Genomic DNA, 12,450 nt, shown 5'->3' with positions numbered 1-12,450 from the left:
GACAAGCACTATACCCACTTAGCTACCCAGACCGCTTCAATCAAAATCAATTTTCTTTTTGCTTTTTTTTTGTTTATCATTCCTACCTTATTTGAACTTGTGGTGTGTAATAATCCATGTTTATTTACCTGCCAGGTGTGGCGATGACGACGTGTGGCCTCTTTGCCAACATCTGCCCTTGAGTCACCATGTCCATACCTCCAACTATCACACACTGCCTGAGGTTGATAGCCTTGCCAATGGCAGCAAAAGTATCACTTATCTACAACAATAACATGAGCACTCAATATCAAACAATAAACTGTACCATATTTTTGGGGTTTTAACACTATTTTTGTCATGCAGCTAAAACAGCCGTTATTAATACATGTGTGGCGGGTCAAAAGTAGTTAGGCTATTTTACTCTCAAAGGAGTAAAACACCTTTTTATTCCCTAGGAAGTAAAAGCCAGCTGTTGTTAACTCAGGATTGTAAGCGATAGCATGTATATTGATAAAAGTATGTATCGATTGCTTTAATCGGTTGTAGCTTATTTTTGAATCTTATCATTAGTTTGACTTATCGATACACAAACACAATCGTAATAGACTAACTTATTGAAAAACCTACTGAACAGCTGCTTGTTTGCATCAGCAAAATTAAAAACAAATTGGAAGTCGTTATGAGAGGTTATCTTTACATGAAAAGTATTTAAGTTTTCTAACTTAGTTTGTTGAATAATGTTGCAATAAACAAAAACATAGTTCATCACACAGGCCAAAGTATCTTTTCAACCTTCGCTCATTTTCCTTGAGCTCTGGTCGAAAAGAGTCACTTTAAACACCCTAGTGATGAAATTTAGCAACCTAGTATTGTTTTTTAAACTAAAGTTAGATTTCAACAAGACAAATTTTACGTTTGGACAGCCTTCTTAACTTAGTATTATTTTTAAGTAAGTACGGTACGGTACTATTTTTAGGATTAGTGGATTAGTTTTAAACACACACAACACAAGTACCTGAAATGCTAGTTCTCTTGTTGGTGTTAGGACTATCGCAAATATGCCATACGGATCTTCACAGAGCTTTTGCAGAATTGGCAGAGCAAATGCTAATGTTTTACCACTACCTGTTTTAGCACATCCTATACAATCACCACCAGCCAAAATATGAGGTATGCAGTTGGCTTGTATAGGAGTGGGTTGATGTATTCCTGTAAAACAATTGTTAAGTTACATAAAATGGTTCGAAAGTAATCTTATATCAATAGTAACAAGTACACTAGAGTCTAACTAATCCCAACTAATTGGTACCGTAACGAACTCGGTTTGGGTTTGGCCTACTAAATTGTTCAGAATAGCTGGAACCGCATTAAGATTGCATAATAAAATAAAACAATGCATTTTTAGTAAATGAACATTATTACTCTCGTTATCACTGTGACGCTGTGGTTTTCCATATCATAAGTTCCTTGATTATCTACCGCAATTGTAATTTTCTTACTTGAAAAATAGCAACGGTTGAATGGATGCTTGACCATTGGCTATCACTGATTAATCATCCAATTATTCTACATGTCCAGTTCCATATAAAATTTAAGTAGGCCTACAGTAGACTCTGTATTATCCACTATAATGAGTGGATAATAATGAGTGGATAAACCGCAAGTACCCAGAAAAAATCTAACATCGACTTTGAATGAGTAGTAAAGCTAAACTGGTAGGTAATAATCAAATATTTAAAATGCAGTCTACACACCGTTTAGCTTTGTTTTACATAGGCCAACAAGTATTTACAAATCAAGTAAATTAGCCTAGTAAGTTAGGCTAATAACAATAATTTAAACACACACAAAATAGTAGGTAGTTTTTTTAATCAATTGCCCTATTGAGAAGGATGTTACTCATTGGTGGTCGGTGAAGTAATTTAGGCAATGGCAACTATGCTATATCATCTAGTCTGTCCGTGAGATGTAGGGTCTCATCACGCTAAGCATCTTAGTTGTCACAGTATATAACATAGCATAGCCTTACCTAATTTGAAATAATCGGGAGTCTACTTAGGTGCAATTAACAGACATTCCCGGTCATGAAAACTCACATACCATTCTCGGTTTCTCCAGTTCCCCGGCTGGTACGAAACCCTGGTTTCCCCAACAGGTGGTTCAGATTAGTCAGGAGTTCTCAGGTTAGCGGTGTTTGGATTAGTGGGATTGTGGTGTACCGTACACCAAGTTATACATAGTGACGTGTCTGTACATAAACTTACGCGTAGTTATCAATACCATCATGGGATAAGCTTAAGTCCCGAAACTAAAAATCAACATTTAACTTAATGTAATTAAGGTTGTTTGGAACCAATGATGTGTACATTGATGGCTTGGTCCAACGATGACGGCGAATTAACCTAATGGTCAGTCTAAACTAAAGCTTAAAACAATGACCACATGGTAGCAACATTCATAAACATAAGTGGGTACACTTCCGTATCTGTTGTCAAAAACAACCGAATTAGAAATTATTTGATATATCGATTATTTCATTCAATATATTGTTTGGTTAGTTAGGTTACCCTAACTTGTTACCTTAACTAACCAAACGATATTTTGAATGAAATAATCGATATATAGATCGATATTTTCATTGGGTTGTTTGTAATAACAGATACGGAAGACTACCCACATATGTTAAGATCTTGATATGGATATCAAAACAGGTGACAGTTGTGTACCATTTTAAAATAGCCTAGTTGTGATGAACTTGAGTAGGAAACGTGATAACTTAAGCACAATGTTTTTCAGTGTAAACAAAATCTACCAAAATACTTATTAAACAGAAATATAAAGCAGTTTTAACATTTACCTAATGCATGACACTGACGAATAATCCAATTATTTAACTTCAGGTCACTCAAGCTTTTAGACATTTTGTTTATAATTTATTAAGAACACTTCAGACTGTAATAAGTTAATGATAAAGTGGAATACTTAGTTTCAAGGCATAGAAAACATGAGATTTGCGTTTATTATTGAACTTGTGGCAAAGTTTCACAAAACAAAATACAATTCAGGCATACACTAGTTAGTAGTTACCTAAAGTAGACGTAAACATAACCTAACAAACAACAAGTTCCAGTTTTTCAGTGCATGCTCAGTAGACGACAGTGGTAAAAAAAGCTGTTGTACAAACTGCTTTACAAACGAAGGCTGGACTTAAAAGCTATGAAGCTTAATATTGTAGTTACGTTTTAAAAAAGATTAAAATTTTTACTTTAGACCTAGCTCCAAATATAAATAAAAACATTTATTTTCATGGTATACTGTATACTGCATGAGTTTTTTTTTGCTATGAATGAACTTCTATCAAAAAAGTCAAAATACAAGTTAACAGGTAGCCAACAATCAGAAGCTCCTAAATCCTCCTGACTTGATCATGCTAGGTGGAACCCTTTAGTGGAAGTGGTGGGGATGAAGGGAGGGTTGAAAAAAAAATGATGTAATTCTGGCGCCAATCTGGCCCGGTCTCTGATTCTGGAATCCGCCATGTTGGAAATTTGTGAGTGATCTAGGGGCCTAACATCGATAGAATTGTGAATGTAACATCTAAGTGAAATCTAAGTTAATGCGGTTTTGGCATTAAGTAAGATTTTGTGATAGTTTTGATACGCCAACTGTGTAATTCGTTACATGATTTAGGCTAATAATTAGATATCGGTCATTTCTTGATAGGCTAATTTATAGGTTAGGCATAGGCCTATTTAACCTAGACTAATTCGTATTTCTGCCCTAGGCCCTACACTAATTAAACATGGATACAAAGGCACAAAAAGAACTGATCAAAGTGTTGTGCCCAAGCACTTTTCAAGCCTACCAGTGGCTAAAACTCAACAGAAATAGATGCACAGGCTAGGCCTAGCCTATATGGGCCTGTAATGATTGAGGTAAGTTCTTGATAGATTTTTAACTTAAGTTTTTTTTTGTTGGCGCGAGTTATATAGAAACAGGGAGTACAGTTTCTTAATTGGGCTATGCTAATATCGATTGAAGCTATTGAATTGGAAATATTGATTAATAATCAATGTTTGAAATACTATATCAAATTAAACTATCATAACCTAACCTAACCAACCAAACTTGCTGATGGTGAAAAAATTGCATGAAGGTTTACTAATCGAATCAATAGTTTCAATCGATATTAGGCCTAGCATACCTAGCCCAGTTAAGAAACTGTACCCGAAACAGGTCTAGGCTAGGCTATTTTGCAGGTTTAGGAAGTTGTTCCGCATCTAATTAACTGTGTGGTCTAACTTAAATAAATCTGGTAAGGGATCGGACTGACTTAACCCTAGCAGTGGCCGATTGTCATCTGGTGACGATCTGACGTTGATGCTTAGAATGGCCAAAGTCGTCTGGTGACGATCTGGGCCGATATTTTTTTAGCGGTAAAAGAAACACTTACAATCAACTCAGATGAGAATAATAACTTATACCATTCGAAAGATCACATTGTGAACTTTCATTTTATTACATAAACAAACCCTGTAGCAGGTATATAACAATGTCACGACGATTAGAAATCAAATGAATTTTTGGGGCGGCACGACTTTTGTAGCCGACACTTGGGAACTGTCAAAACACTAGAGATGGGAATTATCGTTGTTTTCCGGCAACGGTTATAACGATAACGCAGCTGCCCAATAACGTGTTGCGGCAACCTGTTATTTCAATAACGATTGCCAACTCGTTGCCGCTGTAAACCGTTGTCCGCCGGTCGGTGTTGCGGCGTTCAGTTATCGTTGTCGGTTGATCAGTTCAGTTTTCAGTTGTAGCCGCGAGTCGGGCGTTGTCCAGACAGGATGCGTTATTCTAATTCTAGTTCGTTTCAGAAGTTATCGTTGCTCTGGTAGCGTTGCGGCAACGACACTGATGGCAATGCATGTTTTCGTTGTCCGCGCGGCTTTCCTGCAACATTGTGTAGATAGATAGTTATTATAATAACAGGGAGTTCTCGGCAACGTGTTGCCGCGATAACGTTGCCGTGGCCGCAACACTGTTATTCATCCTGTTATGTTAAATAACGCCCATCTCTACAAAACACGTCTTGTTTGGCATTATTCTTACCCTGCTCAGATAATTTTCGTCGTGGGATGTTGCGGGTGGTACCACTGGATAGCCATTGATTTTATCTTCTCATTGTGGTAGTAATATTTAGAAAGAAATACCGTATTGATTGCACAACCGGTACGATTTTATGAAAACAGCTGTTTTCAAAATTTTTAACAAATGGCCAATGGTCGTCAGGTGATGATGTGGAAAATACGAATTACATACACTGTAAGTTATTATTACTAGTCATATAATATGTAATTTTGAAGGGGAAGAAATATAGATTGTGAGAGTGGCAGCCCTGCGCTCAGGGTTATTTACGTCTGCTCACATATGAAGAAGATGGAAGTGAGTCATTACTGCTACAGCTGTCTTGTGTATTCGCCTTTGTTTGTTGTTGCCGTGAGTGTTCGCTCTGGTGTTATCCGCGGTTTATTACTAAATACGTTATTAGTTCATAGTGTTAGTGAAGTTTGTGTGTGTGTATAACAGTAATCTTCATGCATTTTATTACGCATAAATATTACTGAATTGTGTGAAATAGTGTTCATAAGGTTATATTTTGTTAGCACCATGTACTAAAATAACGATTCTGACATTTAGAGATTGTTGTACGAGATGGACCTTAGTTCGCCATGCTATATAATGATATACCGAAGGTGTTATACATTTTTATAAAGGTAAATGAATACACTACAACATGTTTTTATTGGTTTGGGTGTAAAAATGTGGTAAAAAAGTTATATAGGCTACTAAATACTGTACACTCCATTTTCTCGAAATGCGCAAAAAATTCAAAACATTCTGAAATTGATACATAATCATAGGTGAAAATAACTTTTTACCATCATACTAATGACTTTTTTGAATTCCTTACTTCATTAGCTTTACAATATGTACATATCATCAGCCTACATAATGTTTTACAACACAAACAAACACTGTATCAGTTTACACTTATTTGCGGTTTTGCGGTTATTGTATTATTATGTCCCTATTACGTAAGTACCTACAAAAAAATATTTCTAACATGTTATACATTTTTATGTACGTAATTGAATACACAACAAGATTATTATGTTAGTTTGAAGTAAACAAATTTGGTACAAAAGTTGTATACTAAATACTGTGAATTTTTTTTCTCGCGAAATCGCTAAAATATAAAAACATTATTTTATATACGTATGTTTATAGGTAAAACATTATATTTACCATAAACTTTATGACTTTTTTTTATTCTTTACCATACTTCATTAGCTTTACAAACATGTATTATATCATTATTAGTAGCCTATACACATATATTATATAACTTTTTACAACATACCTAAACTAACACTGTACGGTTTTCAATTTTTTCGGTTCTCTGTTTGTCATTATATTTCGCCCCAAAAACTTATAAAAAAAAATATTTTTCTAACATGTTATATATTTCTGTGTAGGGAATTAGATTGTCTACAAAATGTATATAATGAATTTCCCATGAAAAATCTGTCGTTAAAAAATACCGAGGCCGCTTTTGAAATTTTAAAAAAATTCTATTTTTTTCACTTTACCGATAAAATACACTTTATAAATCATTATGATATTACTATTTCTAGATTCTCCTGTTCTTTCCGATCTTCGGCTAGGTTTACTTGTACGGTTGAATTTTTACGAATTTTCAATAAAAGGTCTGCAAAATCGCCAAAATGGGTTGGCTATTCCCCACTTCTAACATTGGCCACTGCTAGGGTTAAGTTAACTTTTAGACCTATTATAGCATGTTAGGAGATAGGCCTAGGCTACTTAGCAGCCATAATTTAGTTCTATAGTTTACTTTGAATGATGGGCCTCTCAAGTACAGAACACATGTACTTAACTTGTGTTGAAACCTTCCTATTGTTAAACAAGGCCTTAGGCCTAGTTGTCCATTTTCAGAAGAGGGCCTTTACTAGGCCTATTTTAAGTTTCCCTTAACGATTAAATTGTTCTCAAATGTGCACCACCTGGTAAAAAGAGAGTCATAGGTAAGCCTAAATATCGCCCTCTGTGCATAGGTACCATGTTCAGTCTTCGGCCGTTAAGTTACCTCATCAACACTGTTAATGCCTAACTCATCTTGCTGCTACCTGTAAGTAGCCGAAACGGTACTTTCCTGTTAACACGTTCGCTGCTGAGCGCTAGATGCCGGGGACGGACGGAAAGTACGTCCCCACTAGCTGCAAAGAATTATAGGATGCTCGTGACGAGCTGGCTGATCCATGGAAACGTTAAACAACAATGAATTTGGCAACGTTCCGTAACGCTCCTAGCTCCTGGCGCTGTGGCCCTGCTGAAGTTGCGGAACGTCCGTAGCAGCGAACGTGTTAAAGGGAACATTCATTATTACCGATGATTTCTTTTTGATATATTGATTTTTTAAATTTGGTATAGGCTAGGCCTATCGATATTAACAAATTGAAACTTACCAGCTGACAACTACGATAAATAAATATTGTTCGTATCAACTAACAATAAAAAAATATTATATTAAAATTAAACTGTTCTAAACAAACCAAACTTGTTGTAACATTTCAAAATTCCGTTCGATAATCTAATCCCCATATGCCTTATCTGTTATCAAACGGAATTTTGAAACAGTAACTTAGCCTACAGCAAGTTTGTTTAGTTATGTTAGGTTAATTTAAAATAGTTTCATTTCTTTATCCAATAGGCCTAGGCTTTATACCTAGGCTATTATTTTTGCCTAAACAAGATTAGTTCTTAATCATATTCTCTAATACAAGCTATAACTCAATAACTCGGTTATTGAATCAAGTATTACGTAGACATTTGCTATGTCTGTTCGTCTGTCTGTCTGTAATTTAAAGATACCATATAACATAGTAATAACAACTCCGATGACGTACGGTATGGGTAATATTTTATTCATTGAATGATCAACCAAATTTGGCAACTAACTCAATTAATATCATTATTGTTTTTACACCTATTGGTATTACTCTTTAAACAATGCTAAATGTTCAAAATATGTACATTTCACCCAATTTATCGCAGTTGGGTGAATTAACGTAAGCCTTGAAAGTAACCGTTGATTTCGACGGGTTTCACCTAGTTCTCTCAAATTAGTCGAGACAAAGTTTCCAATTGAATATTTAGATTCCCCCATGTTAATCTTATTGTAGAAAACCCAACTTTGATGGAAGATCCTGCCTGAACTAATTAAGATTTCAACAAAATAAAAACACTTTACAATACTACAGATCAGGGCCATTATTTTGACACTAATCATCAAAATTGGTCCAAAAATGAGGGAGGAGTTCTGTTTACAAAAATCGGCTCAACGTATTATATATACTGTATAGATTCTTTCCATTCCCAAAGTAGGTACCAATGAACATTTGAGAAAACTACAAGTCACAACCCCATAAACCATATACTTAAAATGTTTGTCATGGCGATAAACCTTGTTCAAAACTATCCATTAATGCATAAATTGCCCTTTAATGTCGTAATTCATTTCTAAAGGGAACTTTCCATACACCTAAAAAATCACCTAATGCTAAAACCTAATGTTAAAAATACCTCAGCTGTTCTCATTTGCATATTATTCTCTACTTTATTTTAATCAGGTGTGATTATTTGTTTCTGTTACTTTATTCTGTTTTAATTATTTCAGCTTAACTCAAACTAATCAATAGTTTTATTAATAGGCCTGTATTTTTATAAATTAGAGATATCTAATTTATGTTAGATAAAATTATTTTGTCCTGTAATTTTGTTATCATACTTTTTAAATTATTGAAAAAAATACTAATGGTTTTAAACCAACACTCCATTTTCTTCTATTAGTGGTATTTGGATGTCACAAAATCTAGGAAGGAGTGAACACTTTTAAACTTTGTTAGTGTAATATTATTTGTAGGCTAATACTAATTTTTTTTAATATTTCTGTTTATAGCCAGTACCAGTACAATGGGGGAGTTGTAATTGACATTGGATGATTCAGGGGAGAGGCTGAGGCGGAAGAATAGGTAGCAGAGGAACAGTAGATGGGGAACGAGGCGAAGAAAAGACTACCTACTAGGTAGTGTAGAAGAGAAATATGGTAAGTTTTGCCATTTCCTCAATTTTAATACTTATCAATCCTGGATTTTATTTAGTGTAGGCTGTTAATAATTTATAAGTAGAATTTCCCCTTGCGAGGCTTAGCTCACACTGAAGCAATGTTGTAAGGACAAAATATCCCGCCCGCACCAGTGGTGTCGGTACCGCGGGGCAAGAATTCCCGCACCTTGCACTCATAGTGTTAACCCTATTGAAATACAGTCTAACCTTGATATAACGAACCTCGATATAACGAATTCCTTGATATAACGATTTTTTTTTAATCCCCTAGAACTCTTCATAAGACACAATGTATGTTTTACCTCTACATAACGAACAAACCATATCAACGACCTTGATTTAACGAATTTTTCATGATCCCGGCTAAAATAAGACACCTCAATATAACGAATTTGTCATTGTCAGAACCTCTACATAGCGAATTTAACCTCTACTTAACGAATTGTATGCGTCTCTCCCTCGATACAACGAACCCCCCACCCCCATTATTGTTTTTGAAAAATCATTTTCTTCATCAAATGAAATGTAAAGTTGACGTCATCGCTCGCGCTAACATTCGTCTGCTCCACTCACATTGCTGTCTGCCGTCTGCTGTCGTCGCTGCATGCGCGCTATGTAAACAACTGAGAACTGATTTCATTCACTGAGGACTGATGATGACGTAATGTGTAGTAAGCTGTGATTGGGTGATAAGTAAATATGGCGAATTGTACAATTTTTGGATGAAGAAAAACCTAAGAAAGAAAAAAATAGAAGAACAAAGCAAAGAGAAAGAATAGAAACATCGTTATCTTAACATTCCTTTTACGAGTGTTTTTATTATCTTTAAGTTGACTATGATTATACACTTTTATAACGACTTATCTAATAATTTTATTATTTTCAATACGATTTGTTTAAACTAAGGCAACACCAATTCCATAGTTGATGATTATTACAGTATTGACATTCCTCTGTTGTGATTTAAAGCAGTACTGTAACACTGTAGCCTACCGGCCTATCACGAGCAGTAGCTTACAAAACTCTCTACTGTTTTGTTTTGTTCTTTACGTGGTTTATTGCTATTATACAATACAGTGTTTGGCTAGGTTTTAGGTGGGTTGGAGAAAGCTGTGATTTTAAACTTACAGTTTATAACATGTACCAAGGTCAATGACTAGAAATGTCATGATTGCGCAATATTAAAGTACCCCTTTAGTACCCCAGATAATCGAGGTTCTACTTTACAATGTAAACACTGTACTGTAAAGTATTGTAGCCTATGCTACTTTAATTGTGTTTTAATGAGATCAAATCACGACCTATATTGACTGATGCTGGTTCTGAACCTCGACTTAGCGAAATTCCTGCAAACCTAACCTCAATATAACGAACCTCGTTTTAACAAAATCCTTGATATAACGAATATTCAGTTCGGTCCCTTCAGATTTGTTATACCGAGGTTGGACTGTAATATATGGTTTAACAAGTTCAGCCAAAAGTGGAAATCCATAGACATATCAATTTAATAGCCATAATAATACTTTTTATATTATAATTAAGCAGCACATTAATTCAGAAAGCCAAAAGTGGAAATCCATAGACATATCAATTTAATAGCCATAATAATACTTTTTATATTATAATTAAGCAGCACATTAATTCAAAATATGGTCATTAATACTAATTCTTTTTCTGTATTTCAGGCCTGATGATGGGTGGATGGCGATGAGGGCATGGAGGATGAGAGAAATGGGGCTGATTATGTTGATTAGGTTAATATTTGTTTTGAACATTAGTATTCTTATATTTGAATTTTGTATCATTAAGATAATTTTATGTTTTTTAATGAAGATGTTTTTTTAGTTTTAATACCTACTTTGTTGTACTACTGCCTAGTTTTATAAATAAACTGTTTATTGTGTTTGTTGAAGTTATTACTTTCACTAACTGACATTGTCAATTAAAATAATTAGGTCAAAAGAGATATCTTGATATTAATTCATCTTTAACATATCCTTGTTGCTAATTACTACACAATTTGCATTAATGTAAATATTTTATTGACAAATAACTTACAAAGAGCTGGTTAAGATTTGCAAATCATATAGAAAGTATGTATAACCATGTATAACTTTGTCTGTTCCAAAATTCAAGTTTACACTCTTACCATTGATTATAGAAAAATATAATTAACACTTTTTCCAATGTTTTTAGAAACAAAAGTCAACTGTAAACAGCTTAGTTTTAAAATAGGTATTGCAATTGAAACAGCTGTGTAGCTAAACACTATACACCACTAAATTAATCGCAACATATAAAAAAATATGTCATGATCATGTTTAGTGAAAATTAAGAATACATTTTTTCCCAACAACAAAGCACGCAAGAAACTTAGATTAGAAGAGACTCGAGATATAATTATGGGATATAAAATGTACACTTCTGCTTATTGCAGTATCAAAAGTCAATCAATATTTACTTTTTATAACTCTTAACTCAAAACTTTGAACGCCCACAGGGCAGAGTCCATATAGTCAATATTGAAATGAAGTCTTCAGGGGAAAGTAGTTGAAACACTTTTCTACATTCAGGTAGTTACAAAAAAATCAAACTGGTAGTTAACACACAAAATGGTTGTAGCTGCCGGGTATCGGATGCCAACACAATTGACATGGCTTTTTGCAATCATCTGCTTATTCTACTCTCATAATTATTTTCATGCTCCTAATTATTATAATTATTACGGTACATTTACTGTAGCTGTGTGACACCTTAAAAGACGCATTTGGCGAAGAGTTCTTCGGACAAAACCCATCCAAACAGGCGTACAACCTCTTGCTGCAGCAACAGAAGCAATTTTTTTCAGCACTTCAAGACAGCAAAGCTGGTCTTTTGCCTTATCCAGTTTTTAGCGAATTTCCCATATAGGGATTAAGCTATTACCGTAGTACTCATGGTAAGACCTGGACCTGGGACCAATTTACTTTTTCGTTTTGAGGTCCCTAGAAGCCAAAAACTAAACTACAGTATTAACATTTTACAACAAAAAACACTTTTTTACCCTCCCTGTTGCAGAAAACCTAAGTACTCGTTAAACTAATTTTATTGAAATAGGGTATAAATGTGACATTTTTAAGAAGACATTTTAGTGTAAATCCAATCAGGTGAATGGAAATTCGCTAAGTCTGCAGGTTTGCTGTGGCGGGGATATTATTGTTTTGCCTTAGCCAGTTTTTATTTAGGAAACAAACAAAATGTCTCTACAACATCAAGGAG

At 34.5% G+C, this 12,450-nt stretch overlaps 1 protein-coding gene and 1 long non-coding RNA gene across 3 annotated transcripts in view; one reads left to right on the top strand and one right to left on the bottom strand.

Annotated features, from left to right (window-relative positions):
* LOC128986990 (probable ATP-dependent RNA helicase DDX49) overlaps positions 1–12,450 on the bottom strand; it is a 39,017-nt gene that overhangs the window by 12,162 nt on the left and 14,405 nt on the right. Inside the window, exons 1-3 of one of the 2 annotated variants that reach the window (XM_054407631.1) lie at positions 2,840–3,110; positions 998–1,191; positions 129–262 (exon numbers count right to left, since the gene is read on the bottom strand). In XM_054407631.1, the coding sequence (XP_054263606.1) occupies positions 129–262; positions 998–1,191; positions 2,840–2,903 (392 nt within the window). In that variant the 5' untranslated portion in view covers positions 2,904–3,110. Of the gene's footprint in view, positions 1–128; positions 263–997; positions 1,192–2,839; positions 3,111–12,450 lie in introns of those variants that run through there. The other variant, XM_054407632.1, reaches the window with a different exon arrangement.
* Positions 5,378–11,095, top strand: LOC128986997 (uncharacterized). Its single transcript, XR_008490180.1, has 3 exons — positions 5,378–5,762; positions 9,026–9,172; positions 10,878–11,095. It is a non-coding gene; the product is annotated as an uncharacterized LOC128986997 (long non-coding RNA).

This window comes from Macrosteles quadrilineatus, unplaced genomic scaffold (genome assembly GCF_028750875.1).
Source record: "Macrosteles quadrilineatus isolate MER2022 unplaced genomic scaffold, UCM_ALF_1.0 Scaffold_2__2_contigs__length_208266976, whole genome shotgun sequence".
Lineage (NCBI taxonomy): Eukaryota > Metazoa > Arthropoda > Insecta > Hemiptera > Cicadellidae > Macrosteles > Macrosteles quadrilineatus.
This window is presented reverse-complemented; position numbering and strand designations above follow the sequence as displayed.